General features: G+C 41.0%; 1 protein-coding gene across 1 annotated transcript in view; it reads left to right on the forward strand.

Annotated features, from left to right (window-relative positions):
* Window positions 1-8,860: 8,860 nt before the first annotated feature.
* Window positions 8,861-24,684, forward strand: part of LOC139456442 (rabankyrin-5-like) — a 52,377-nt gene continuing 36,553 nt past the window's right edge. Inside the window, exons 1-7 of the mRNA XM_071238154.1 lie at window positions 8,861-9,060; window positions 9,914-10,035; window positions 18,812-18,947; window positions 21,897-22,020; window positions 22,464-22,613; window positions 23,278-23,443; window positions 23,712-23,916. Coding sequence (XP_071094255.1) covers window positions 8,861-9,060; window positions 9,914-10,035; window positions 18,812-18,947; window positions 21,897-22,020; window positions 22,464-22,613; window positions 23,278-23,443; window positions 23,712-23,916 — 1,103 coding nt within the window. The remainder of the gene's footprint in view (window positions 9,061-9,913; window positions 10,036-18,811; window positions 18,948-21,896; window positions 22,021-22,463; window positions 22,614-23,277; window positions 23,444-23,711; window positions 23,917-24,684) is intronic.

Here is a 24,684-nt window from a genome sequence, read left to right on the forward strand (position 1 = left end):
CACCATAACATGAACAGGCTCTCACACCACCATAACATGAACAGGATCACACGCCACCATAACATGAACAGGATCACACGCCACCATAACACGAACGGGATCACACGCCATCATAACATGTAAAGGATCACACACCACCATAACATGAACAGGATCACACGCCACCATAACATGAACAGGATCACACATCACCATAACACAAACAGGATCACACGCCACCATAACATGAACAGGATCACACGCCACCATAACATGAACAGGATCACACACCACCACAACACAAACAGGATCACACGCCACCATAATATGAACAGGATCACACGCCACCATAACATGAACAGGATCACATAACACCATAACACGAAAAGGATCAGACCCCACCATAACATGTACAGGATCAGACCCCACCTTAACATGAACAGGATCACACATGACCATAACACGAACAGGATCAGACCCCACCATAACATGAACAGAATCGCACGCCACCATAACACGAACAGGATCAGACCACACCTTAACATGAACAGGATCACACGCCACCATAACATGAACAGGATCACACGCCACTATAACATGAACAGGATCACACGCCACCATAACATGAACAGATATCACACGCCACCATAACATGAACAGATATCACAGTAGTTACACAAAATATGTTCTTCCGCCCGGTCATCCTTACCATGTCATCTTTCTGGCGGGGTCATGTGACCAAGGCGTCCGATCTCAGATGAGGAGATCCATAGTTCGAATCCCACCATGGGGCATACATATAGGTTAACACATAAGACATTTTGTTGATTATAACTTTAGGTTAGTGTTTAATAATTAAGTTATGCCAACTTGTCGAGTTAATCAATAACTCAGTGAACTATGTGTTCATCTACAACTATAAATAGATACACGATACGTTAAATTATATTTCCAATCAACCAAAATAGAGGAGAACTACTCAATACATCCTATTCTAATCACAATAACAAGAAATCATCCATATACAACACATGAAAAACTAACCTCAAATATCCATGAATATCCTCACATGTCCCTCTCAATCCTCACGTGATGAGAAACGATGACAAAATCGGCAACAAATGTATGGATTATTTCGTTAAGTGTCCTTCAAGTCAATTGACAACTGATTTGAAACTGTATAAAATCCTCACATTGAAGTCAAGCTATGGTCAGCTTTGGGCTATCAACGAGACAATAGACTGGGGCAGGGGTGCTTGGGCAAAGAGCGCTATGAGTCAAAAGCATGCAGTGTCACAATTAGTTGAGGTTAATCTAAGAGAAAGTTTTTTTTTTATGTTACAAAGTTATAGAATGAATTTTTAACTGAAAAACTCATCTTACTTAAACGTTTTATACATATTCATAGATACTTGAGCCTGCCACAAAAACAAGTCAGAAACACAATCGACGGTAGACTGCACACGTACGAAAACCTAATAGTGCCACTTTGGTGGCATTAATTTATGTTTTTAAAATCTAATTTTCTCGCTATCTTAATTATTTCGAGTTCTTTCTCGTTACTTTGAGTTTTTTCTCGTAACTTCAATTATTATCTCGAAATGACGAGGTTTTCTCTCGATACTTCGAATATTTTCTAATTATTTCAAGTCCTTTTTAATTTTTTTCTCGTGGCTTTGATTATTTTCTCGTTATTTCGATTACTTTCTCCTTATTTCGATTATTTTCTCGTTGCTTCGATTTTTTCTCTCGTCACTTTCGATTCTTCACTGTTGAAGACTATGTGAATATTTCGTCATGCAGAAGTTATGAACCCACTGGTCCTCCTCCTCGACTTTCCCTGACATCATTCCTCCAATCACGGGATCTTTACCCAAGCCATATTGTTTCCTCCAATCACGGGATCTTTCCCCCAGTCATATTGTTTCCCCGACATCATCCCACCAATCACGGGATCTTTCCCCCAGCCATATTGTTTCCTCCAATCACGGGATCTTTCCCCCAGCCATATTGTTTCCTCCAATCACGGGATCTTTCCCCAAGTCATATTGTTTCCCTGACATCATTCCTCCAATCACGGGATCTTTACCCAAGCCATATTGTTTCCTCCAATCACGGGGTCTTTACCCCAGTCATATTGTTTCCTCCAATCATGGGATCTTTCCCCCAGTCATATTGTTTCCTCCAATCATGGGATCTTTACCCAAGCCATATTGTTTCCTCCAATCACGGGATCTTTCCCCCAGGCATATTGTTTCCTCCAATCATGGGATCTTTCACCCAGCCATATTGTTTCCTCCAATCACGGGATCTTTCCCCCAGTCATATTGTTTCCTCCAATCACGGGATCTTTCCCCCAGCCATATTGTTTCCCTGACATCATTCCACCAATCACGGGATCTTTCCCCCAGCCATATTGTTTCCCCGACATCATTCCACCAATCATGGGATCTTTACACCAGCCATATTGTTTCCTCCAATCACGGGATCTTTCCCCCAGCCATATTGTTTCCCTGACATCATTCCACCAATCACGGGATCTTTCCCCCAGCCATATTGTTTCCCTGACATCATTCCACCAATCACGGGATCTTTCCCCCAGCCATATTGTTTCCCCGACATCATTCCTCCAATCATGGGATCTTTACACCAGCCATATTGTTTCCTCCAATCACGGGATCTTTACACCAGCCATATTGTTTCCCTGACATCATTCCTCCAATCACGGGATCTTTCCCCCAGCCATATTGTTTCCCCGACATCATCCCACCAATCACGAGATCTTTTCCCCGCCATATTGTTTCCACCAATCACGGGATCGCAATGACTCCTTGCTGATGTACGTTCAGATGACGAATGACGACTACTAAATCAGTGACCTGGGCTTGAAGCTGGAAACCACGCATGTCATCGGAAGAATCCACTTCATCAATGACACTTAACGACCAGTACCACTCTAAATGCGTATGTTTGTCGTCAGACCCGATTAAGATGGGGACTGTTTGGTTAGCATGGCTCATAATATCAACCACGATTTGTCTTGCCACGATTATTTACAGGGTTTGAATATTGTTGAGAGCGGCGTACTACAGTCTGCAAGGCGGCACGGGACACCATTCCACTAGACTGGGCGGACAGTATGGAACCTCCACGTGTACCGAGAACTCATCACCATGTGATACAGTCTGCATGGCGGCACGGGACACCATTTCATTGGACTGTGCGGACAGTGTGTAACCTCCAGTGTACCGAGAACTCATCACGCCTCATCACCATGTGATATGGTCTTCATGGCGGACCGGAACACCATTCCACTAGACTGGGTGAACAGTGTGGAACCTCCACGTGTACCAAGAACTTATCACCATGTGATACAGTCTGCATGGCGGCACGGGACACCATTTCATTGGACTGTGCGGACAGTGTGTAACCTCCAGTGTACCGACAACTCATCACGCCTCATCACCATGTGATATAGTCTGCATGGCGGCACAGGACACCATTCCACTAGACTGGGCGGACAGTGTGGAACCCCTAGTGTACCGACAACTCATCACGCCTCCTGCTGTTTCATGGAAAGGCAGACATTCTGGCAGATGACTAAGCTACTTGACACACTACTGAGAGGAGACACCAGTCGTGAGCTCGGTCTGGAGTGAGTGAGGTTTTACGCCGCTTTCACCAAATCCAGCAATATCGGGGACGTCAGAAATGGGCTTCATACATTGTACCCAAGTCGGGATTCGAACCCGGGTCTTCGGCGTGACGAGCGAACGCTTTAACCACAAGGCTATCCGACCGCCCCTACCAGCTCTAGAAGGTGGACAACATACGTAAACTCAGTTCAACATAAGAGACACTTGTAAAGATTTTGCTTCTAGCTGGTGGTCTGAATGCGGAAATTCAAACCCACCAGAACTATTTCCCGTGTCGCTTCTGTCACGTCGGTGACGAAAAGTCAGTTTATTTATTTTAGTCGTCTAGGTTCTACCAGAGACCATAACATAATTTATGGTCTCTGCTCCTATTTCCATTATTTTCTCGAAATTTCGATTTTTTCAAATAAACCTGAAATAAGGAGAAAATAATTGAAGTGACGAGTTTTGGATATAAACTTGAAATAAAAACGAGAAAATAATCGAAATGAAGAAAATGTAATCGTGGTAACGAGAACAAAATCGAAATTTCGAAAAAGCTAAACAAATAATTGAAATAACGACAAATTTCGATTAAAAAACAAATTTATGCTACCCAAGTGGCACCATCAGGTTTTCGTGAGGTTGACTGACAGGACTCTACAGTTGAACTCCGCCAGCCATACCGCTACCTGCATGAGTTAACAGTGCCTGTATATGTCGACTGATGGGTGACGTTGGAGAGAAGGCGAAACTTATAATTACCCAAGACAAGCAGGCAATTTGAACAAAACTCCCCCTTCACGTATCACCCCAGCTGCGAATTGGAAGCCATATACTGCTCTGCTTTTACTATCCGACTTCCACATCACTCATGCATACCGTGGATCAGCGACCCGTGGATGTCAGAGAGTAAAAGGGGCAAACATGGGTTGCTGACGACCAATTCTCCACACGGTTGGTTGGTTGGTATGTTGTTTAACGCCGCACTCAGCAATATTCCAGCTATATGGCGGCGGTCTGTAAATAATCGAATCTGGACTAGACAATCCAGTGATTAATATCATGAGCATCGATCCACGCAATTGGGATCGATGGCATGCATCAACCAAGTCACAGAGCCTGACCACCCGATCCCGTTAGTCGCCTTTTACGGCAAGAATGGGTTGCTGAAGACCTATTCTACCCCGGAATCTTCAATCGGGTCGGATCTTCACAGGTCTGAAACAATGTGGTGCTTTTGTTATTCATTAGTAACTAGGGTTCTTTGGGTAGAATCGGGGGCCTTGTTGGGGCTCCGGGTTAGAACAGACCCCCATGCAGTAACCTGCACTTGTTATAATAGGGTCAGCTGGTCAGGTTTTGTGACCTGGTTGATTGCGTGTCGCGGGGCGTTGTTCACAACTGGTGTGTCTGGTCCTGACTTGATTATTTACAGGCCGCTGTCATATAGCTGGGCTGCGGCGTAAAACAACAAACACACTCCGAAGAAGGATAATGTGTCTGACGGCATATTCGTCATAAATGTTGCGATGACTTTGTTATGTGTAAAACATACTACTGCTGTTGTTGTTATTTCTTTTGGTTGGTTGGTTGGTTGGTATGTTGTTTAACGACGCACTCAGCAATATTCCAGGTATATGGCGGTCGTCTGTAAATAATCGAGTCTGGACCAGACAATCCAGTGATTAATATCATGAGCATCGATCCACGCAATTGGGGTCGATGCATCAACCAAGTCAGAGAGCCTGACCACCCGATCCCTATAGAGTCGCCTCTTACGACTAGCATAGTCGCCTGTTACGGCAAGCATGGGTTGCTGAAGACCTATTCTACCCCGGATCTTCGCGGGTCTGTTATTGTTTTGAACTATTCGTGTGTTTTCTGTTCCCTTCTTCGATGATCAGTTGGCCAAAATGTCGGTGCGGGTATGGTTAGTAATAAAATCTCGGACCATATCCAAGCCCATCCAGACCACAACACCCATCGGAACAACATCGACGTACTCAACAGACATCATGCCCACTACAAGATTAGGAAACTGATAGAAGCCATCCACATGAAAAGACTCCAACCACTCATCAACAGAGATCAAGGTTGTTACAGTCCAACGGCCTACCTTGACCTCATCACTGAACAATCTTAATCTCATTTCCATTGTTTATTATATATAAAATATATATCTTAATCCTTCTCATCTTCATACTGGCTTCCAATCAACTGTATTGTTTCACTATCAGACAGGGGGCGGTCGGGTAGCCTTGTGGTTAAAGCGTTCACTCGTCACGCCGAAGACCTGGGTTAGATTCCTGACATGGGTACAATGTGTGAAGCCCATTTCAGGTGTCCCCCCTGTGATATTGCTGGAATATTGCTAAAAGCGGCGTAAAACAATACTCACTCTCTCACTACTATCAGACAGACAGACATGCAGTTTATTCAGTAATTTCAGCATAAATGCCCATAATACAATGCAGATTGCATATTAACATTTTTACTATCATGCGTTGTTAATCCTGTTTATTCTATATCTACATCAACCAGGCTTTATACTTGAACCTTGCCTGTTGTGTTCATGTAAGCGTAAATATGTTCCCCCTGAACATTTGTTCTGGTGGAAACGATATAATCTGGAGTTTTGTTCTTGTGGACCAATATACCTGGGAACAATATTCCACATGAACAGCACAAAATGATCAAGGGTATACAGAACATAACTTACTCTCTTTAAAATAAACTTCATGCAGTCTATGTCGTTATTCAAACCTTGTTAAAACATCAATTATCCACATGTCTATAACCTCCCTACTGCACATTGTTGTATATCACTTGCTTGATAACGGTGTTAGTATATACACCAAAACATCGCATTCGTTGTAATAAAGAGGTTGTACATCTCCCTTCCTCAATGTGGGTAAAATGCCTCTAATCGTGTTTGGGTACTATTATACAGTGGAGCAATTTCAAATAACATAAATGCTTCTACGCTGAATTTGAAAATAGGGCTAAGTTATAATAGTACTCAATGTAAGCACCGTTTAAAAAAATCATTCTGTATAGGAGCCATCTTTTCGTAATGGTTTTCCAGCGCATATTTTACATTCCACCACAAAGTCACATGACTTTACTCGCAAAATGGCGGAAGGTAAGTGTGTTTGGTGGGAGTGACGGTGGATGTAACAGGTACTCGTGCAGCATCTGCACACTCTCAGACGTACATAACAACTTGCGAGGAAGCGTACTAATATGTTTTTGAAAGTATGCATGGTGATTTGATTGAAGTGTTTGTTTTCAGTTAGGTGACAATGTGAAGGTCTGACAGTGACGCTAGTGACAAGTAACTTAGTAAGCTGTCAAATCAGTTGTCTATTTACGTATGGTATGATCATGTCATTAGTGTTGTGAACACCAGGGAACTCATATCATGTAGTAGTGGGTGCATGAAGTGTGAGGAAGCTCCAAAATGATGATCACCTATTGCGTGAGTCAAAATTCCGGATAGACAATTGTAATTATGATAAACACAGAAAGAAGATGCCCAAGTACCTCACAGCTGGTTAAGCCAACATAGTCAGTACGTGTTCATCTGTAGAGCACTCATTGGCTGATACTTCACTGCTACTGCTATTGTCTGAGGCTGCTTTTCGTTGTTTATTGGGTTAGATTCTGTATTACATACAATGAAAAGCTATGGACAGCACAAACAAATATGAATCAAATATTGTGCTTTCACTTGGCTTCAGACAATGTCTATCAAAGTACAATTAAAAATATGAAACAAATTTTTCTGATTAATGTTTGAGTTCATGTGTGTTGTTCATTCACCTTGCTATGCAAATTACAACCACTTATCAGTGATATCTACAATCTTGTACCAAGCTGTCACCCTTATATAATAATATATGCTACTGCTAGCTGTTCCATTTGATTCTGATCCATTGGTCTGATTTTTTCTCAATGTGTTCAGAGCGTATGTTGACAGAAAATGTACCCAGTTTATTAAATTTAGCAACAAAATGAGATATGAAAACAAATTGTACTATTTGTAGATCATCACCACCATGGCAAAGGGAAGATTGATCTGGAAGTTTCACTGTTATCATACAGGGATTTAACTAAGATTTAGAACTAAGTGCCTGTGGCATGCAAATTGGGAAAAAAATATAGGTTATTTTGTTCATAAGTGTGATTTTTTAAAGGTCTTATTTTGAGTTCTTTTATGTTTTGTTTTGAGATTGCGTTGTGTGCAAACATGAAACTCAATATTAAACTTCTTCCTCTTTATTGCCCTGTTATCAGTAAAATACAGGTTATGTCTATGATGCCATAGGCTTAGTTATTAGTGGTGGGAAATTTTAAACTCTAATTTGGGAATTTTAAGAATGATAATGATCCCTTTTCAATGCTGAAAACAGTATATATTATCTGCCATGCAATAACAGACACATTCAAATTTTTACATTTTTACTAGAAAACTATCTATAAGAGTACATGAACATGTTACCTGCCTGACAATAGTCTGGCATCTTTTCTGTTGCTATCAATCTTTTGTTTGGCTGGCTCATACTTAATTATTTTCCCCTTGACATTCCATTGTTTTGTTCTTTATTTTAGGAAAATGTTGCATTTTGTTACAGAATCAGAGAATTATTAAAGCATTCGCTGAGAGTGATAGTTGGTGCAGTCATTAGCCAGGTCTACAGCAAGTGTCTGTAAAATGGTGCTAATTTAGGTTGTTATCATTATTATAGTTGTGTTTTACAAATGTTACTTTTTTTCCTGGCCAGCAGTTTGTGTAGCAAGACCAATAAAGACCATGAAGAGGAAAGGATCTTAAACTTTTCATTAAACTGATTGCAGTGAATGCAGTTGTCATTTCTTAAACATGTTTGAATTTGACCATGTTTAAGTTGAGAAATAATAACTTGAAAACTTATCAATAGTCAAATGATATTGAATGCGTGGGTATTTCTTCCAGTGTGTGGAACCACTTGAAAATCTTAGATTTTGTATATAAATGCATGAACACAATGATACTTTGCTGAAAAACAATTTGTTTTATAGCTAGCCTGGGTAATATACTACTACATGATATCAGTCATATTTGTCAGTAAAACGCATATTATCCCCTGCAAAGGAGTGTATGCAGGGACATGCGCATATTCACAGCTAAATCATGTTCACAAATCACTAAAAAACTACATGTATTTTGTATTGGTTACTACGGTTACAGTGTATTGGTTACTATGGTTATAGGTGAGGTAGCCAAGCTACAAAACCACCTGCGCTTACTGCGAGAGGAATACGTAAAACTGCAGAATAAGTATGCCGACTTGGAGAGGAAGTACCAGGTGGCGGTGGCAGGGTCGGGGGGCGGTGCTCAAGACACATTTGTCTCCAGGCTCCTCAAACTGGTGGCCGACTTGTTTGACAAAGATCAGTACAGGTAGGCCAGTTACATGTGTAAACTTGTTGAATTCACATAGTTTGGACTTTGGAATCTTGTTTCTTTATATTGGATATTGGATATATCTCTTCAATCATCATGGTCATTGTCATGTCAATACTCGCCATACTCACCATTGTTAGTGATGATGACCATATTCACGGTGAACAAATTCAATGCATGTTTCTGGCAATCAAAACCAGCTCATCATTCAATGTGTCATTCACTTGCAACCCTATACGTACCAGCAGTCATTAAGAGAAAGAGTCATCAGCAGGATGAAAACTGTTGTTTTTAAAATGTGGGAAGCAGATGTGTATATGTTTTAACTCTGTTACTCTGGGACAATTATTGAAAAAATCTTTTCCTGTATTTTAGAAATTTAGAAAATGGAATTTGCATGTGTGGATGAACAGATATCAATATCGTTACATAAATGAGGATGAGACATGTCATAAGCATGGTAAGAGCTGACCCATGGGATTTGGTGATCTGGCTCGCTGACTTAGTTGACATTTCATCCCATTTGTGTAGATCAATGCTCATGTTGGCTATCACTGGACTGTCTGGTCAAGACTCGGTCAAGATTCTGGAGATGAAATTTATTCTATGTTTGTGAAATTTGGATTTGTGGACCTTTCAACATGTTATTTAAAACATCACACTGGATCATGATGTAAGATAAACACACTCACTTCTACCATGTCTACAGTTGTAATGATTGGACTTAGAAAAACATACTCTGACATCTTCAATATATTGTCATGATTTGTTGCATTTACCATTGTTTACCATGTTTACCATCATCAAGAAATGACGAAATGTTAAAAATCCTATTGTCTCTCCCTTGAAGTGACCTACTGGTCCACTTGGAGGGGGGTCAGCAGCTTAGAGCACACAAGTTCATCTTGTCATCTCGGAGTGATGACTGGGGGGTGACAGATCTCCACCAAGTGTCCGAGCTCCATGTTACAGGTGAGTTATGTTATCTCAAAATGATGACTGGGCGGTGATAGATCACCTGCATGTGTCTGAGCTCAAAGTTACAGGTGAGTGAGTGTTGTCATTTCGGAGTGATGACTGGGGGGATGACATATCTCCTCCAACCGTCCACGCTCCATGTTACAGGTGAGTGTTGTGGAGTGCTGACTTGGTGGTGACAGATCTCCACCAAGCGTCCGCACTCCATGTTACAGGTGAGTGTTGTAGAGTGATGACTGGGCGGTGACAGATCTGCACCAAGCATCCGCACTCCATGTTACAGGTGAGTGTTGTAGAGTGATGACCGGGGGGTGTCAGATCTCCTCCAACCGTCCACGCTCCATGTTACAGGTGAGTGTTGTAGAGTGATGACCGGGGGGTGTCAGATCTCCACCAAGCGTCCGCGCTCCATGTTACAGGTGAGTGTTGTAGAGTGATGACTAGGGGGTGACAGATCTCCACCAAGCGTCCGAGCTTCATGTTACAGGTGAGTGTTGTAGAGTGATGACCGGGGGGTGTCAGATCTCCACCAAGCATGGATGATAACTTTGTTGTTGTAGCTCAATACTCATTAAACATGTTAAAACAGCATCAAGCTACCCTGGTCTCTTTCAACTAGCTGTTTGTTAGCACAACAAACTGAAATACCATCTCATTATTATGGTAATAGTCACTGATTTTGAGTATATCTATATGATCACAGTTAATTACATTCAGTAATACGTTACCACTGTTATGCTGAGGCTGTTGTCTCCCGAAACTGCTGCTATAGCGAAATCTACCACAGAGATCTCAATTACCTCATGCAGCACGTGCGTAGCCACCTAGCTGTCATGTGACACCCTCCACTCTTGTCTCTTCGCTTGCTCCAGCAAGACGTACAAAAAGACTGCTGTAGCGTTCCTGTTTCTCTGCCCATCCGTGATATTTATTTCTGTTTATTGTCTCTAATAAACTGTGCTGTACAGGGCGTTTGCTGTAACTATGCTTGGAAATATTTTTCCCGCCAGAAGGAAAAATGTTTCCCCCCTTTTTTTCTATATACTTGCGGGGTGTCTCGTTTGCACGTTGTGTCTTACGTTCACCTGTTCTAGTATAATTTGTTTTTTTTACATCACTTATTCCTCTCTATGTTTTATGTGTATGTTCTATATTCGCATTGCTCATTTATTTTCTTGTGAAAATGCTCGTTTGTGAATATTTGTGGTGCGTGTGTTGTAACCATGTTTTGCTCTTTGTTCATAGTACAAACAAAATGTCTGACATGGATGTTTCGCCGTCCTCCACCCCCTCTACCCCCGCTTCCAGGTGTTGCGGGGTGTGCCGCAAAATCTGTCCTCCAGGTAAGGGCTCTCAGCAGCCCTTTCGAGGGAAGAAGGGGAACTGGGGGAAGCCCAAGCCGTCGAAGGACGGCAAGGGCCCCTCCAGGTGACTCCAGGTGACAGTTCGTATGCCGACTTCGGTTGGCCCATAGGCGAACCCGAGTCACTCAGCCCTGGACAGTTGTGTCTGCCGCAGCCTGTCAGGCCCCCCTCTCCTTCCCCCGTGGGAGAGCCAGACTCCAGACTTACTCAACACGATCCGGTACGGCTATCGGCCAGATCTCAAGGCAGATCCGCCACTCACCGTTGCCCCGTTGGCAGGTTTCTATTCGGAAACCGATCTTCCCATCCTTGCCAATGTCATCGGCAGGTTGGTGGAGAAGAGGGATGTACGGGAGTTAGCTCTACCAGAAATAACACCGGGGTTTTACTCCAGGATATTTCTCGTTCCCAAGAAGGACAGTGCCAAACACATAATGATTCACAATCTGAAATCGTTCAACGAGTTTTACCTGCACAAGCCGCCCAAGTTCAGAATGTTGACCTTGGCGGACTTGAAAGCTCTGATCATGCCCGCCAACTGGCTCGCTTCGATTGACCTGAAGGATGCTTATCTGCATGTTCCGATTCACTCGGACAATCAAAAGTATCTTAGGTTTATCTTTCAAGGCAGGCATTACGAGTGGGTTGCACTCCCATTAGGCCTATCGTCCGCTCCCTGGCTGTACACCCGGTTAACCACCCCGGGTGGGGTTCCTTCCCAGGAGGGGTGTCAGGTACTTTGCGTAGCAAATCAGATGACAGACGTGCTGTCTCATCAGCTCGATTTCGCACTTCGGCTCTTGGAGCAATTGGGGTAGATTGTCAATCTCCCCAAGAGTGAGTTCACCCCCACACAGAACTTGAAGTTCATCGGAGGTCGGTTTGACACGGTGACCCATCGCCTCTTTGTCCCTCCTAGACCAGTGCAACAGACTGTTCACTTTTGGGAACAGCTATTAGGGCTACTTGTGTCAGCCCAGGACTGCACCGATCGGGGTTGTCTCCATCTCCGCCCGCTGCAACGGTTTCTAATCCAGTTGTTGGCGCAGGAGGAGAACAGTGCGACCGTCGCCCTCCCGGATTGGCTCCAACCGCATCTGGAGTGATGGACAGTCCCTGTCGTGTTCGCAACCAGGTTCAACAATCAACTCCCGTTGTTTGTGTCACCAGTCCCGGACCCGAGGGCCATTCATCACGATTTTTTCGCGTTAGACTGGACGGGCATGGACGCTTATGCTTACCCGCCGACGGCGTTAATACCACTCATTCTAAGCCGGCTCCGAGGAGTTCGGTGTCGAATGTTGCTGATCGCGCCCATGTGGCCGAACAGATCGTGGTACCTCGACTTGCTGGCCCAGGTCACGCAGTCGCCACACCACTGCCTGTGAGACTGGATCTCCTGATCCACCCTCACACCCGTCAGCTTCATCCAAACGCAGGGCAGTTCAATCTGCACGCGTGGATGTTGTCACCGAGCGTCTGAGGAGTAAAGGTTTTTCTCGTCGGGCGTCTCGGGCATACGTTAGTATGCATCGTGATTCTACCCAGAAGGTGTATAATGCACGTTGGGTTATTTTCACGAAGTGGTGTTGTAAACATCACATTCATTCGCCAGATAAGGTATCTGTGCAGGATATTGCTCGTTTCATGTCTCACTTACGAGAGACCCGGAAACTTTCCGGGGGTTCCATTGCCAACTATGTCTCTTCCGTTGCTACGGTACGGGCCATTGCTATGGGTACCAGTCTCTCAAAAGAGCCGGTGATTCGGAGTATTATCAAGGGTTTCAAACAGCAAGATCTTAAGAAAGGTCACCTTCGTGCACTGGCCTGGGATCTTTCCTTAGTGTTGAAATCACTTATGGAAGCTCCGTATGAACCCTTGAGTAGTGCTTCATTTCGGCATGTGTCTTGGAAAACAGCATTTCTCCTCTCCTTTGCCACGGCGGCACGTGTGTCTGAGATTCATGCACTCGATGTCACTAAAGTACGATTCGATAGGGGCGACGAAGGAGCGGTCCGTCTGGGCCTGCTCATGGGCTTCGTCGTTATGAATCAGAATTTTGGCCAAACGGAGAGTGTGAATTCAGTGTAAGATCACTCAAAGAAATCTTACATCCTGCTGATACTGAAGACAGATCACTGTGTCCCGTTAGGGCCCTTAAGTATTGTCTTAAGGCTTCGAATGAATGCAGACTAGGGCGTGACTGTCTGTTCATATTGTGTAACCCTAATCGGACTGCTGAAATAACTCGCAACTCGATTGCGTTATGGCTTCGTTCTGTCATCAATCTGACGTACTGGTCTCGGGGGTTACCGGTTGCGGGGTCAAACCCGCACGAGATCAGGGTGCTAGCGGCAACATTTGCCCTACACTCTAATATCTCTGTTCACAGAATATTAAGAGGTTGTTACTGCGTTCTGACTCGGTATTTGCCAATCATTTCTGATAAAGACGTGGAGGGTGTGCACCGTCTTGGGTCGCTGATCGCGGCACAAGCAGTCATGTAAGGGGTGTGCCCAGCGCAATTCTGAACTCCTCAGGCTTCAGACCTTGCACGGTGGTCAATCTGGGTCGTCTCCAATGTTCCCACCGCTGTGGGTACAGGAGTGGGTGTCCCACAAAGCAGCGCACTCACACCACAGGTGAGGGCGGCTTTTTGTGTGTTTTGTCCTTATTTGTATTTTGACAATTATGTATTTAATTGTCTGTTGTGTATCCAAACCTTGTGATGCATGCTTACAAATACTGGAATTAGGTCATGCGCCTAATGCATACTTTAAGTAGGCTTGCTCTGGGATATACGGTCCGAATGAAATTAATTTCCCTCTTTTCGACTGTTTAACCTGACCTAAGATTTAGCTCACACGGATACTGTGTTGTCATCCGCTGCGGCGATGAAATACCTATCCAGTGGGGCCGTTTGGAGTCACCAATCGTTTGGCAAAGACGATTGAGCCTTAAGTTATGCGCTTGACAGTGCTTTGGTATTCCTATAGGGTAACGCCGAGCTGGGAGCATGCGCATCAAGTGCTTCCGCCTTGTTGTTTACTTCCGGTGGTCGGAAGGAACACGGGCAATCAGGTTCGGGTTGTAGGTGCTCCCACCGCCTACTGTGGTAGTCAGCCTCGGTATAACAGTGGTAACATATTACTTAATGTAATTTGTAGAATTTTCCTATTCGGAATATTCTATAATAATACGTTACCACTGGGCTGATGCCCGCCCGTCCGTCCCCCGAGCACTTGCTCTCGCAAGAGACAAGGGTGAAGGGTGTCACATGGCAGCTAGGTGGCTATGCACGTGCTGCATGAGGTAATTGAGATCTCTGTGGTAGATTTCGCTATAGCAGCAGTTGTGGGAGACCACAGCCTCGGTATAACAGTGGTAACATATTACTTATAGAATATTCCGAATAGGAAAATTCTACAATTTTTACATTCTGAATATATATGATCCCACTGTGTGAACGACATCACTGGACAAAATATCATCCATTCCAAACAATCCAAAACTTGGAAATACCACCATTCCAAATGGAAATATGACCATTCCAAAATTTGTCAAGGTCATATTTCCAAGCTTGGATTTGTTTGGATTTGTTTGGATTTGTTTGGATACAACATATCATAATCATATCTGTTAAACGTTGTACAACGTTTGACCTTATGTGAGATTAGTTATGACATGAAAGTCAATAATTAAGAGTATTTTGGCACTGTTTACCACGAAAAGACCAAATCATGAGCAAATTTAACTAAATGAATTTCTGTCATTTAAAGTGGCTACTCTTTATATTTAATTTCTTATCTTCCTTGTCTATAATCATATGACATTGACTATGAACTTTGAACAATTAAAGAAATATTTTGTTTTCCCATACCGACTTACGGTTGTTGTAGAACGAAGACCGTTTCGATAATAAAGGGCCTCATTATTATAATTTGAACTAATATACATATTTACATAATAGTACTAGGTATAAATGAATTTTGATAAGTGCATGTTCGTACAAGAATATGAACATCGAATTATCCCGGAATTATGAGCAACACATAGGGTGGGAAATTGTATAATTGGTCTGGAACTATCTGACGGTAATTCAAAACAGGGAACAAGATTTCATCAAATGAATCATTGAGCCAGGAATGCATCGATTTAAATGCTGACAAAATGAATAAACATATCTGGAAAAGAGTAGACTGTTCATGCGGACAATTATATGCTACGTCTATTGCCAATGAAGTTTATCACCCCATGTTATAGCATTTGTTTCATATAAAAGATAGAAGCCAAATAAATGGGACAATTAGTTGTTATAAATTAGCTTTACCTCTGTGACATTTACGCAACTAAAGGTGAATATGTTTATCAAATAATCAATTACAGTAATTAACCTAGTGTTCTTATTTATACACAATTTAATTATGTATTGAGGTACAATATATAATACACATATACACGGAACGATTTCTTATTTTGTCAATTTAATCATAACCCAAATCATACAAATCGAACATGTGAAAATAAAAGTACTGACTAACTTTATGATCAAGGGTATAAATACTCAATTGTATTTATTAATCCTAATAGCATAACAATAAATCCTGTGTATTTACTGAGCATATTTAGATACATCCGGATCTACGACCACAGTCATATAATCAATCAAGGAAAGTATATAAAATTGAATAAAAAATGTGCTATCACTAAAACAAAATTCACTGTTATCCACATGAGCCTAAACCTGGGAGAAATAAAGTTCTGTTCTGTTCTGAAGACGCCGTCATGATTAGTTTGCGCCAGTCTAGACTGTCCAATCAACGTGTATATACAAACCGCGATGTTACTTGACCAGTTGATGACACCTGTCAACTCAAAGTGCCCCTGGTCCTCCACCCACCATGTGTAATACTTTAGCGCACTTGATTGTTTTATTTGTAGTTATATCACTGTTAGGCTGAGTTATGAGAGAATACACTTTGTTGTTTTTTGTAACAATCGTTTCCATTTTCAACGTGGTAACCTTATAAGTGACTAACTTTTTTATCATGATGAAATGAAACATTAAAATATTCAGACAGACTGACGATCGCATTTTTTGCATAAATGTCATGCTTGCATTAATTTCATGATTTACTGAAGATAGATTTGAACATTTCTGAGCAACGATCATGTTTGGGTAAGGGAAGTAATCTTGTCTCCGCTTGCAATTGGATTCAATCGGGCAAGCAGTACCGAGATCACAGCTTGACTGTTCGGTACGGCCGAAAGGCGGCATCCATGTTGTTCACGCTCCACTGATCACGGGGCCTCATTTGTCTGTATTCTGCTTATGAGCCGGGATGCGCATGAAACAGGGGTGTCAAAACCAATATAGTTACCAATTATATGTACGGTCAATTAGCCAGTTCAAGAGACAATACCCTGGTTCTACCACCTTTAGGTGTAATTACGTCGCATGCCCCTGGTTCACGGTTCGTCTGATCTCCCGTCATAAAAACACAATGTTTATTTACCTCTGACAGCACCGACTTCCTGTGTACATGTACATACATGGCAATAAATGGTTTGACAGTTGTTTGACGGAATCAGTCAATAATTATTGACACAGTGATGTAATTAAAATTTGTCACTATTCACAACTCCTATTTTTGATTTTTCTATTAATCATCTGTATTTTCGATCAGTTTTATATGTATAAAAAATCTTCTCTAGTAATAATAAACCAAACCTAAAAACATTATATAAGAACAACTGTGTTTTTGAAACGTAAGTTTTCTATTAAAACAACCATGCAAGTAAGATTTTGTGAAGGCAGTTAGAGCAGACAAATTACCCCCCTCCCCGCAGTATAATGACGGTCACTAACCATATTTTTGTATTTTTTGTTTTTTGGGCTTGATTTGATTGTCCTGGTAAATATTTATTAAATGCATGTCCTGTTTTGTATATATGTATGTATTATTATGTTAATATGGACAATGGTAAAATTCATTATCACAGTTTAAGTGCTATTCACAAATGTATGTAAATCTGCTTCGTGATGAATGAAGCATGGCAATAAATGTATGCATCTGATTTTTTCATTTGTTCTGTATTCTTTGATGAGAATGAGTTTCGTTAATGATGATCACTCTCACAGATTATTTGATAAGAGGATATAACTTTAACTGGAGAATAGTTATGGAAAATATATATAAAAGTATAGGCGGTCTGTGCGAATGTGGTGAAACTGATACCTCATTGATTTGATAATTGGGACTTAGAAATCACAGTCTGTCATTGAATTGATTTTAAAATATATGGTTTTGACTGTAGTACGTCCTGACATGATAATATTATGTTGTAAACAACTTATCTTATCTTATGTTAAGTAAAACAATTATTGATAACTTCCTGGATTCCAATTGTTCAATGAACAGAATTATTCAAAGCTCTGGCGTGAGACAACAATAAATTAGATGTTACCAAAGATTGTCCATTTTATGATCTTAGGTACATGTCGGCGCACTTACATGTGAGCCGTCTAGACAACTGTCTGTTTTATAATTAAATGGCAGCTGCCATCCAGCCGAATACTTAATCTTGAGACCTATTATTGTCTTGAAGCAATATTAAACCCACAAAATAAACTAGAAAACTTCAAGGCCTTAGGCGTATTCTTAATAAAAACGGAACTAATAAAACGCATCTAAAAACACAATAACCTACCAAATCAAAATCAAATAATCAAACAAACATCCACCATACCCAGCTCCCTTAGTTCTCCTCCCCAACCCCATTGGCATCTATTCCAAATCTCAAAATTCCCAAATTCTATATAAGCAACCCCTAAACCCCCCTCTTGGGTTGCAAGTAAGTAAGTAAGTAAGTAAGTAAGTAAGTAAGTAAGTAAGTAAGTAAGTAAGTAAGTAAGTAAGTAAGTAAGTAAGTAAGTAAGTAAGTATTGTCTTGTCGAGTCAAGTGCGGGTCTCTCTCTCACCTTAGGGAGAATGCGACTGTAAAAGCCCCTCGCTAGACAGACAAGTAGTGAATGTTTGAGATAAGTTTATTATTTATTATGTATAGTTTAAACTCAATAGATAATTCATAGTCTTTTTATTGTTCAAATTACTAATAAAACATATTTTAACTTGTTACTTCTAAACATACTTCCAAACAATTCCAAACCATTCCAAACCATTCCAAGTCATTCCAAACATTTCCTGCGTTGGAAATATGTTTGGAAATGTTGCCAATCCAATTTTGGATTTTCTGTAAAGATCGATCCTTCCAAGCTTTGGAAATGTTGGAATGAGCGATCTTTCCAAAGCAATCCAACGTTCATTCCAAATTGGAATGGACACTCCTTGGTCTTGTGCATGTATTGTGTCAAGCCCCCTCTTGTCCTGTGTCCCCCCCAGACATCCAGTACGATGTGGCACATGCGTTGATGAGATGGGTGTACACTGATGAGATCAACATCAAGGTGGAGGACTCCTTTCTCCTCCAGCTGCTCCGAGCTGCCACCAAGTTTAAGCTTGAGGCTCTCCGTGTCAGGTAATTACTGTATTTTCTTTTGTATTATGAACACTTGTTAAAAAATACAGCTGTTTCGAGTAGGTTGATGAGTACAATGAGTTTTAATGTTTTTCCCTCAATTGACATTACTGAGAGCATGAAACACCGGAAATAGAATGTCAACAAATACATACTGAAGTATTCAAATTACTCCTGTTATTATCATGATTATACTATCTGGTTATATGGTGTTCATTGTATATTTGGACTTATGTTTGTAATCTATTTTACTGTTTTAAACACTGAACGTTCATATAGCTTCCTCAGTCACACGTTATATATCCTGTTGTTACCCTGAACAGCGGTTCATACAGCTTCCTCTTTCAAAAGTTCTATATATCTTGTTGATGCCTTGAATAGTGGTTAATACAACTTCCTCAGCCACACATTATATATCCTGTTAATACCTGAACAGTGGTTCATACAGCTTCCTCAGCCACACGATATATATCCTGTTGATACCTGAACAGTGGTTCATGCAGCTTCCTCAGCCACACATTATATATCCTGTTGATTCCTGAACAGTGGTTCATACAGCTTCCTCTTTCAAAAGTTATATATCTTGTTGATGCCTTGAATAGTGGTTCATACAGCTTCCTCTTTCAAAAGTTATATATCCTGTTGATACCCTGAACAGTGGTTCATACAGCTTCCTCAGCCACACATTATATATCCTGTTGATACCTGAACAGTGATTCATACAACTTCCTCAGCCACACGTTATATATCCTGTTGATACCTTGAACAGTGATTCATACAGCTTCCTCAGCCACACATTATATCTCCTGTTGATACCTGAACAGTGGTTCATACAACTTCTTCTTTCAAAAGTTATATATCCTGTTGATACCTGAACAGTGGTTCATACAGTTTCCCTTTTCAAAAGTTATATATCCTGTTGATACCCTGAACAGTGGTTCATACAGCTTCCTCAGCCACACATTATATATCCTGTTGATACCTGAACAGTGGTTCATACAGCTTCCTCGCCCACACGTTATATATCCTGTTGATACCTGAACAGTGGTTCATACAACTTCTTCTTTCAAAAGTTATATATCCTGTCGATACCTGAACAGTGGTTCATACAGCTTCCCTTTTCAAAAGTTATATATCCTGTTGGTACCCTGAACAGTGGTTAATACAACTTCCTCAGCCACACATTATGTATCCTGTTGATACCTGAACAGTGGTTCATACAACTTCCTCAGCCACACATTATATATCCTGTTGATACCTGAACAGTGGTTCATACAACTTCTTCTTTCAAAAGTTATATATCCTGTTGATACCTGAACAGTGGTTCATACAGCTTCCCTTTTCAAAAGTTATATATCCTGTTGATACCTTGAACAGTGGTTCATACAGCTTCCTCAGCCACACGTTATATATATCCTGTTGATACCTGAACAGTGGCTCATACAGCTTCCCTTTTCAAAAGTTATATATCCTGTTGATACCTTGAACAGTGGTTCATACAGCTTACCCAGCCACAAGTTATATATATCCTGTTGATACCTTGAACAGTGGTTCATACAACTTCCCCTTTCAAAAGTTATGTATCATGTTGATACCTTGAACAGTGGTTCATACAGCTTCCTCAGCCACACGTTATATATATCCTGTTGATACCTGAACAGTGGTTCATACAACTTCCCTTTTCAAAAGATATGTATCCTGTTGATACCTGAACAGTGGTTCAAACAGCTTCCCTTTTCAAAACTTATATATCCTGTTGATACCTTGAACAGTGGTTCATACAGCTTCCCCAGCCACACGTTATATATATCCTGTTGATACCTGAACAGTGGCTCATACAACTTCCTCAGCCACAAGTTATATATATCCTGTTGATACCTGAACAGTGGCTCATACAGCTTCCCTTTTCAAAAGTTATATATCCTGTTGATACCTGAACAGTGGTTCATACAGCTTACCCAGCCACACGTTATATATATCCTGTTGATACCTGAACAGTGGTTCATACAGCTTCCCTTTTCAAAAGTTATATATCCTGTTGATACCTGAACAGTGGTTCATACAGCTTCCTCAGCCACACGTTATATATATCCTGTTGATACCTGAACAGTGGCTCATACAGCTTCGCTTTTCAAAAGTTATATATCCTGTGGATACCTTGAACAGTGGTTCATACAGCTTCCTCAGCCACACGTTATAAATATCCTGTTGATACCTGAACAGCGGCTCATACAGCTTCCCTTTTCAAAAGTTATATATCCTGTTGATACCTTGAACAGTGGTTCATACAGCTTCCCTTTTCAAAAGTTATATATCCTGTTGATACCTTGAACAGTGGTTCATACAGCTTCCTCAGCCACACGTTATATATATCCTGTTGATACCTGAACAGTGGCCCATACAGCTTCCCTTTTCAAAAGTTATATATCCTGTTGATACCTTGAACAGTGGTTCATACAACTTCTTCTTTCAAAAGTTATATATCCTGTTGATACCTGAACAGTGGCCCATACAGCTTCCCTTTTCAAAAGTTATATATCCTGTTGATACCTTGAACAGTGGTTCATACAGCTTCCTCAGCCACACGTTATATATATCCTGTTGATACCTGAACAGTGGTTCATACAGCTTCCCTTTTCAAAAGTTATATATCCTGTTGATACCTTGAACAGTGGTTCATACAGCTTCCTCAGCCACACGTTATATATCCTGTTGATACCTGAACAGTGGCTCATGCAGCTTCCCTTTTCAAAAGTTATATATCCTGTTGATACCTTGAACAGTGGTTCATACAGCTTCCCTTCAAGTCTAGATTGCATGGGCTTTATTTGGATTTTGATTTATTTTGTACATTGTAGTTATATATTTTGTAATAAGGCAGTAATTGCCTCATCTACTACTGATGCCAGAGGAGATATTTGTCTGATATTTTCATACCGTGTGTTGCAGGTGTGAAAATGGCTTGATGTCATTTGTGAATATGAAGAACTGCATCAAGTTCTACCAGACGGCTGAGGAGATGGGGGCAGAGGTGTTGAAGAAACACTGCTCGGAACTCATCTCTAACCACTGGGTATGCAGTCACTTGATAAGCAGAACATCAACTCTTATCTTTTACCTGGACAGCAATTTCATTTTTATGGCTAGCAAGTTTAATTTTATTTCATTTTCAAAACAGCAGGGTGTCATGATAATCAATCTTTGTGTTGAATCTAGTACATATGACACTGTTGAACAGATGTTCTGTGTATGTTTAAAGTTCCATTTCTCTGCATTCTTCTCTGTCTGGTGTATTAAATACATTAGGCTTTATTAGGGTGTGTCCTCTTGACCCATGACAACATTAGCCTAGTTTGGAGGGAAGTAGTCCGTGGGGTGTTCCTGATAATGGAGATGGTGATGTCGCTTCCCTCACAAAGCTATGGTGGCAAATCGTAAAATTAATTTTATGTAATGATCATTCATGTTGAGGTCTTGACAATGTCTCTGCATCCAATATGAGTGATTTGTTTTCAGAATGACTTCACAAGTGAAGATTTCGTTTACATGCCTGCAGCACTGCTGTATAAGATGTTCAAGACGAAGACAGAGTATCCCCTTCACACGGCCATCCGAGCACAGCGAGAAGATGTTGTATTTCTCTATCTTATAGAATATGATGCCCAGGTTAGCAGAAGAGGCTGTTTCTATTACTTTTTTTCCCCGGATAGTCTAACCCCTTAGTTTAAGAATTGATCACATGAAAATGGATATAAACCTTGATTCATAAGCTAGGTATTCCAGGCTAGAATTGTTCTCCTGTAACCTAGGCTTGTTGTGAAAGTGAAATGAATCCATTGGTCAACACTTTGTCCTGAAAACAGTTGAGGTTGTCGTGGAAACAGTTTGTGTTGGGTACACAGGGTTTCACATCCTATGACCCAAAAGACAGTAGAATATTGTACAGATAAGTAAAATAACCTAAACTTTTCCTGGCTGATTCATACGTGGTAATGATATTGTGGTCATTTTTTTTATCGTGTGACAAACTGACCTTTTGAAATTATCCTCAACATTTTCAACATTTCAAGCTTATGTTTCAAGTTATCCTTTTCCATGGACTTTTTCTCGGTGAGAATAGGTCCATGGCACACCATTCTTACCACAAGAACTGACACAATGAGGATTCGATTAGACCTGGCTGATTCTGTCACCATTCCAGGATAGGATGAATTGTTGTTCATGTAATCAACCACTGGTTTACCTTATCCAGACTTGACTAGTTTAAACTGCCATGCACTGACTGTTTGCTAAGTGACTTCCAGGTTGGAGTGTGTTCTGTCTTTTTCAGCTGTCCGTCAAGCTGAATGAAGTAGACAATCGAGGGGATGTATCGTTAGACCTTGCACTGCAGACCAAGCAGGAAGGAATTGCACAGACGCTGGTTGGACACAAAGCAGACGTCAACAAGAAAGATAACTCTGGAAAATGTCTTCTTCACAAAGCTATAAAAAGAGGTATCTTTTTTCCCAATGTTAGTTCAGTGAAATCATTACATTTATCATAATGAAAATAATGTTAGGACTAAATGAAATATTGTATTCCAATTGCATTTTGGGTAGGTGCTCTTCTTTTTCTGTGACCCCTCCAACATCTGTATAAATTGTGTTTATATATGGGATAGATGGATTTGTTCTGTTTTTAAGAATGGCAAAAACTGCAGTGATGATTACAAATGGGAAAATGTCCCTTTGAGTTATTAATCTATTCCTTTCCAAAATTTAGGAGATGAGTTTTCTGCAAGGTTTTTGATCACGAACAGTGCTGATGTCAACCTGACAACTCACCTAGACAAGGAGACTCCTCTCCACATGGCCGCTTGCTTCAACCCCGACGTCACCAGCCCCGACACCATGGCTGGCATGGCACGCACCGCTCAACTGCTGCTGGACAATGGGGCAGATGTCAGCGCGCAGGATACAGCGGGGAGGTAGTTCATATACTGATTTCAGAAAAAAGGAAAACTAATGTGTGAAGTGGAAGTATTCAATGCTCTTTTCTAAAAAAAATTTTTTATACACATATATTTTATGCATATTAATAAAAAATGTTTTGTACATACTGATCCTCCAAAATGAAAAGTTCAAATGGAATAAGTGTTTATTCTGCTGAATGAAACTTGTTTGTTGAACAAGAACGTGTTAAATTGCAACATTGATTTGGCTGGCATGAAGGTAAAATAAAAATATACGCAAGAAATATTGTTCTCCAGTGACCTAGATTGAGCATGCTTTTGATGATTGGTATATCACATCGACTTCACCATGTTCTCATTCAGACTGGTTAAAACTGTCATACATCATATGCAGTGTATTCATGCATGAAGATACAATGTTGCTGTTTGTTATTCATGATTATTGATTTAATTCATTTGCATATTTAGCAGCTCCATGAAAAAAGGTTTTGTTGAATTTGGCTGCTACCGCTTGTAACCTTTGTAAGGCCTACCAGTACTACTGCTACACAAAGATGATTGACATTAGATAATATTCTTCCATGGACTTCTTCCAAATTGCGCTGGGGAATTCCTTTAGCAAATGTCATTCAAAGGTCCAGGTGATGCAGGTGATGAGAGTATTCATGCATTAATCATTAAACTTGGTATATGTCCTCTTTAGGATGGGGTCCTGCTTTTACAAGGTTTGGGTTAGGATTAATCTACAGTCTTGGTTATATCATTATCAGCTTGTGTGGCGTG

Source organism: Haliotis cracherodii, unplaced genomic scaffold, assembly GCF_022045235.1.
Source record: "Haliotis cracherodii isolate W230 unplaced genomic scaffold, xgHalCrac1.p SCAF_11, whole genome shotgun sequence".
In the NCBI taxonomy this organism is placed as follows: domain Eukaryota; kingdom Metazoa; phylum Mollusca; class Gastropoda; order Lepetellida; family Haliotidae; genus Haliotis; species Haliotis cracherodii.